The following is a 6,557-nucleotide window of genomic DNA, read 5'->3' on the forward strand; positions in this document are numbered from 1 at the left end:
AGACTATTGAACTCCATAGTCGAACCTATAATGATGGGAAAAGACTTTGTTATTAATGATGATACCATGAGAACACCTACCTAAAACATGACAATAACTTGCAATGCTGACAAAGATGACTCCATAGAAAATCATTAAACCTTGGTCTATATTCTTTTATGTTAGTCTCATGGTCTAATAGTCAATGTAGGCAGACAAAACCAGGCCCATTGTTTACGACAGCTTAAATACATCCTTCGGAGACACCAAAATATGACTCGGCATGAGAACAAGTCTACAAAATGAGTCTTTATCACTGTCCAAGAATTCATGCTCGATTTGACCGAATAATAAGTTATTGTGTTTTAAAAGAGTGTATTTCTTTGGAGGAACACAACTGACGCATAGAACTAAGTGGTCAGTGAGTAACTTCTGTGGCATTTCAGTAGTGACTTTTGAAAATCAACTCTAACCTAGAATATTGAAATAAATGAGAGACTTCCTGCAGGCAGTAATTTGAATGAGGCTGGCGATAAAGATGCGTCCATATTTGTACAGAAAATAAATGATAAGTTAGAGGCTCAAGAAAGGCTTTAGAGAATGAGGAAAAAAGGAAGAAGAAAACACCTTTTATCAGGAAGAAGATGACATGATAGGGGACCAACTTATTTGATGCAATTTCAACGTCAACATCTGTGAATATAGATAGTGGTTGGCTAAGGAGCTTAACTGAATACTAAGAAAACTATAACTTCGTAATCATGACCTCTCCATTTAGTAGTGGTTGAATATAGAGCATAATTCTATACTGAGAAGACCCATGATCTAACAATTTTATGACAAGAACTTGACATCAGGGCTCTAAGTTTCAGTGCCACAGGAAAGTGAACAGATATTTTAGGCATCATGCGAACCAATTTGCCATAAGTAGAAGACATTGGCAGAGTTTGTTTCGTGTTCCTTTCTTGTATTTTCTTATCTATTATCCTCACCATCCTTCACGTCCATATCCACCAACTAACCAATTAACTTGTATTCATATTTCATTACCCCATTCCCTCTTGTTCTATCAACGTAGAAAGTTTTTTCATTACCCACGACAAGCCTCTTTTTTAAATGGGTTGATTTCACTTTAAAGAAGACAAAAAGTTCACTGAGGGAGTCTAACCGCATCAATAGAACTAAGGGAGGTCTGTCTGCAACTGGGCGATACTAAATGGGGTCTGTCTGCAACTAACTCTTTTCAAATTATTTATTGATTCTAATCTCAATTCTACTTTTGCTGGTAATAATTGAAAATTATACGATGTTTTCCTAATAAATAGTCCAATGAACAGGTGCTAGGTGCTGAGCTTTGTTGACTGGTTGCCATGTTACATTAGTTAAAATTGCTGACTGACTAGTTAAAATTGCTGGATTATACTCTTAGGCGTTGCAAGTTTTATGTTAAAGGTGACCATTTGTTAGTTTTATCGATATTGATTTTGTAATTGTAGTTTTGATTAGAAGACACATAACACCTTTCATATATATTAAGTAGGGTTGATTAAGAAGGGACAGGGAAAGCTAAATAGGCTAATTCACTACATTTTTGAGGAAAAAAAGTCGAGAACTAAAAAAAATGAACTTACTGCCAGTATTCTCTGTTGTTTCTGTCGATTTGATGTTGCATGAAAAGGTGGATATCTGAAATAGTGGAAAAATAGCAATCATACCTCCAAAATGACTAAAAGATAAACCTGTACAGAAATAAAGATATTAAACATACCCCGAAAGAAGGATATACATTATAACCCCAAGAGACCACATATCGCTAGCAGCAGTTACTTGACGTTGAGACAAAGCTTCAGGAGACACATAATCTATCGAACCAAACAATGCAACTATTGGATCAGTGAAATCCTCCACAGAACTCAAACCAAAATCCATTATCTTCAGAGGAGACCGATTGCTGCTGTTCAAAAAGAGGCAATTCTCCGGCTTTAAGTCACGATGAACGATGTTGGCCTTGTGAAGTGCATCTAATCCGCTTGCTATTTGCTTAACAACTTGAGCTGCCTCCACTTCTGAGTATCGCTCTTGAGCAACTATCCTATCGAACAACTCTCCACCTGAACAAAGCTCCAATACAAGATGAACTCCATTTACATCCTCATAGACATCATAGAGATGTATGACATTTGGATGAGGAGATACATCCTCTACAATCCTTCTCATGACCAGAATCTCATTAGTCAGTAAAGCATCAGAAATCGATGTTTGTTTCCAAGTGGGCAATTCTGAAGAGGTAAGGCCTTTTTGTCTGGCAGCGGGGTTTTGTTGGAACCCTTGAGGAGTGTAACCCAATCTTTTGAGAGTTTTGATGGCAACATAGCTTTTCTTCCCATTGTATTTGCTAACTCCTTTCCTCACAACAGAGAATCCACCTCGCCCAAGAACATCGATGACCTCATAATCATCGGATAGCTTCTTGCTCTCGGTTCTTGATACTTGAGACATGGTTTTGGGTCACAGCAAGGACCCCAAATTTCGAGTATCAGGAGGGTAGGAGAAAAGGGCTGTTTAAAAGAAAAATAAAATAGAGAGTTTACTGCAAGCAATAATTTTTTAAGTACTAAATTATTTAAAAGTTGCTCAATAACTTCTTATTCTACTGCACATCATACTCCCTTGAGTTTGGGTAAATTTTTCCATGGTCAATATTACTCTTGAGTCTTTTGGATATTACATTGTAATCCTATACTAATTAATTAAAATATATTTATCTTTAATTGGATACAAAGCGATGATAGATATATAACAAAGTTAATGATTGACTAAATAATGCAAATATTCTGAATTTGCAATGATAGATAGTTGTATATAACAAGGTAAATGATTGATTAGATAACACATATAACTATGTTATCATCATCAAACGGAGGTTTTAAAGAGAAAAAAAATCTTATTTAGTGCAATATATTGTATGATAGCCATAAAATATTTAACAAGCGAGTTATAGTATAAAGAGTCTAAAGACATAAGTCCAAAATAAACAATCAAAATATTTCAAAATAAATAATCAAGCTAGTAATAATAATGAAGAAAAGCAAAAGAACTATAAAGTTGTAGTCTTAAATAATTCTCTAAGTCTACAACTCTAGCCAATTCTAAATGCTACAATCAATTTCCATATAGTAAAACAGGAGCAACTACTATCAGCATCAAACCCAAAAATCAATACAGCGAAAGATACCATCTCTTAAGCAAGAAGTCAGTTAGCACAATCAATCAAAACCCAAGTTAGTTCAACAACAAAAGAACATCAATCTCTACAAAATTCAACATGGGTCTTCATAATATTAATAATAAAGACAAAAAGCTAAAATTTTGATAATTACCCTTTGCAGAAATTATGAATCCAAGAAGAACCCAAGGTTCCAGTTGACCGAAAGAGCAGAAGCTTGAGATGATGAATGGTTAATGACAGAGACAAAAACAGGGATGATTGCATAATTGAAACCGACCCATCAACTGTAGCAAGCATGAAATCAATTAAATAAGGTGGGGTTGTGATTATAATAAAAAGGGAAATGGAAGCGAATAAAAGTAGGAGAAAGGGACAAGTGAACAGGAGGCAGGAGAAGGTCAACTAACCTTTGCATGCCAACATCAGCAGCGGCGGAGGCGGGGGGGGGGGGGGATCCTCCTCCTCCATGGTTTTTGTTAGACTCTTGCGGATTCTGTTGCCGCCCGTGTTTGTCACATTAGCCTTTCTTCTCTACCGAGATTGGGAGGGTACTGTTGGAGTTATATAATAAAGATAACTTAGAACTTAGGCTTGTAGAGGAAAAGAGGAAAAGTTTAGTCCCACGTAGAAAATGGGATAGAAAAAAAGGGTCTAAGCCTTCCCTTTCTCTCCTATGCCTAGAAAAAAATAAAGGTTATGCTCCAAACCACACACACGTGCGCCGGCCGGGCCGGGCTCGGGCTCGGGTCGGGTCGGGTGGCACGCGCCCACGACCTGCAGACACGAATGCAGCTCCGGATAAAAGGACCTAAATCTGTAGAGTTTGATACAGTGTGAAAAACACAACGTATTCTCTCTTCTTCTCTGTTATTCCTCTTCATATTACTGTTGTTATATTTTTGTTGGTTCCCTGAAAGTCACGAAGGTCCATGAAGATTTCTATGCATTACTTGTAGAAGATTCTCCAATCACATTTGAAGATGCAATGAAATTAGTAGATGCTCCATTTTGGAAGGAAGCAATAAATAATGAGATACGATCTATAGTTCAAAATCATACTTGGGAACTAACTGATCTTCCTTCAGGCTGTAAAACTATAGGATGTAAATGGGTATTTAAGAAGAAACTCAGACCAGATGGAACAATAGATAAATATAAGGCCAGATTAGTAGCTAAAGGATATACCCAAAAATCTGGTATTGATTATTTTGATGTCTATTCTCCAGTAGCTAGGATTACTACCATTCGAGTCCTTATAGCTCTAGCATCTATTCACAAATTAATAATACATCAAATGGATGTTAAAACTGTATTCTTAAATGGAGATTTAGATGAAGAAATCTATACGGATCAACCTGAGTGATTTATAGCTTCCGGACAAGAAAAGAAAGTATGCAAGCTTATTAGATCACTATATGGTCTCAAACAAGCCCCAAAACAATGGCATATGAAATTTGATGAAATTATACTATCTTATGGATTTGTAATTAATCAAACAGATGAGTGTGTATATCATAAAATAGATAAAAACAACAAAATTGTGATATTATGCCTATATGTTGATGACATTCTTATTTTTGGTTCTGACATACAAATCATAAATGATATCAAACACTTCTTATCACAAAAATTCGACATGAAAGATTTAGGTCAAGCTTACTTAATTCTTAATACTAAAATCATGAAAAATAAGAATGGATATGTGCTATCACAATCATACTACATAGAGAAAATCCTCAAGAAATTTTATGATCCAAACTGTCAACCTGTTTCCACTCCATATGATCCTAATGTACATCTAAAGAAAAATACAGGTCATCCTCAATTACAAAGAGAATATGCACAAATAATTAGATCATTAGGATTCCTAACAAACTACACCAGACCTGACATTGCTTATGCAGTAAATAGACTTAGTAGATATACATCAAATCCTGATAATAGTCACTGGCATGCTTTAGAAAGAATTTTGAGATACCTGAAAGGAACTATAAATTATGGTTTACACTATAAAGGTTATCCATTTGTACTAGAAGGTTATTCAGATGCAAATTGGATTAGTGACTCCGTAGATGTAAAATCCACCAAAGGATTTGTGTTCCTTTTAGGAGGAGGAGCTGTGTCCTGGAAATCTACTAAACAAACTGTAATGGCTAGAAGTACAATGAAATCAGAAATGATAGCTCTTGATACTACTAGTATAGAAGCTGAATGGTTGAAAGATTTACTAACTGAAATTCCACTAATGCAAAAACCATTACCAGCTATTTCTATTCATTGTGATAGCAGGTCAGCGATTGACAAATGCCATCAAGAGAAAGCAAATGTGAAGATGAATCGACACTTGAAAGTGCGACATAAATCCTTGAGATATAAGATGAAAAACCATATAATAGCCTTAGATTTTGTAAGATCAGAGAAAAATCTTGCAGATCACTTAACTAAAGGCTTATCTAGGGCAGTGGTCCTAGAATCATCGAGGGGGATGGGGTTAAGCCCATAAGAAAAATCACTGCAGTGGCAACCCAACCTCGCAGAGGTTCAATGGGTAGAAACAAACTGAATGAGTGATTAATTGTGAGGAGCACTGAATTTATTTGCTCCCATCCCTAGGGTGATCAGTGCTCATAAAAAGCAAGTGAAAGGTTGAGTCTAACTCTTAATGAATCCAAGACCCATGAGGCAGGATGCTTACTTGCTCGCATCCTTATTAGGATTCACCTATATGTGTGTAGTTGTGAGGCCGCGACTATGGGATCAGGGCTGCTCCCTAGTAACACACATGAAAGATACCTGCGCAAGGCCGATAATAGCGCAACCCGTTTAGAATTCTTCAAAACTGTACTATGTGTGCTTTCTGTAGGAATCCGATAAATGAGACTGGTTCAAGGCGAAGTCCACCAAGCTCTCACGGATCTATACAACTATCACTAAGTGAAGGTTCAAACCGAAAGGTACCTCCACCTATTACATAGTATGTGGGAACCAGCAATCTTATTTATTTTTAAGTTCTTCTTTTATTGTTATTTCTGAATTATTTTAAGTTTTAAGTTATGTGGGGGATTGTTGGAATTATATAATAAAAGATAACTTAAAACTTGACTTTGTAGAGGAAAAGAGGGAAAGTTTAGTCCCACATAGGAAATGGGATAGAAAAAAGGGGTCCTTATAAGCCTTCCCTTTCTCTCCTATGCCTAGAAGAAAACAAAGGTTATGCTCCACACCACACACACGCGCGCCGGCCGGGCTGGGCTCGGGCTCGGGTCGGGTCGGGTGGCGTGCGCCCACGACCTGCGGACACGAATGCAGCTCCGGATTAATGGGCCTTTAATCTGCTACATTTTTATTT

General features: G+C 36.7%; 1 protein-coding gene across 2 annotated transcripts in view; it reads right to left on the reverse strand.

Moving 5' to 3' along the window:
- The window catches only part of LOC109830700 (calcium and calcium/calmodulin-dependent serine/threonine-protein kinase-like), a 7,138-nt gene extending 3,425 nt beyond the window's left edge, over positions 1 to 3,713 (reverse strand). For both annotated transcript variants that reach the window (XR_002244395.1, XM_020398057.1), the window contains exons 1-4: positions 3,616 to 3,713; positions 3,360 to 3,492; positions 1,748 to 2,537; positions 1,611 to 1,665 (exon numbers count right to left, since the gene is read on the reverse strand). Coding sequence is in view for 1 of the 2 variants with exons in the window: in XM_020398057.1 (XP_020253646.1) it covers positions 1,611 to 1,665; positions 1,748 to 2,478 (786 nt within the window). In the remaining variant the exon portion in view is untranslated. The remainder of the gene's footprint in view (positions 1 to 1,610; positions 1,666 to 1,747; positions 2,538 to 3,359; positions 3,493 to 3,615) is intronic.

Source organism: Asparagus officinalis, chromosome 2, assembly GCF_001876935.1.
Source record: "Asparagus officinalis chromosome 2, Aspof.V1, whole genome shotgun sequence".
NCBI classification, from domain to species: domain Eukaryota; kingdom Viridiplantae; phylum Streptophyta; class Magnoliopsida; order Asparagales; family Asparagaceae; genus Asparagus; species Asparagus officinalis.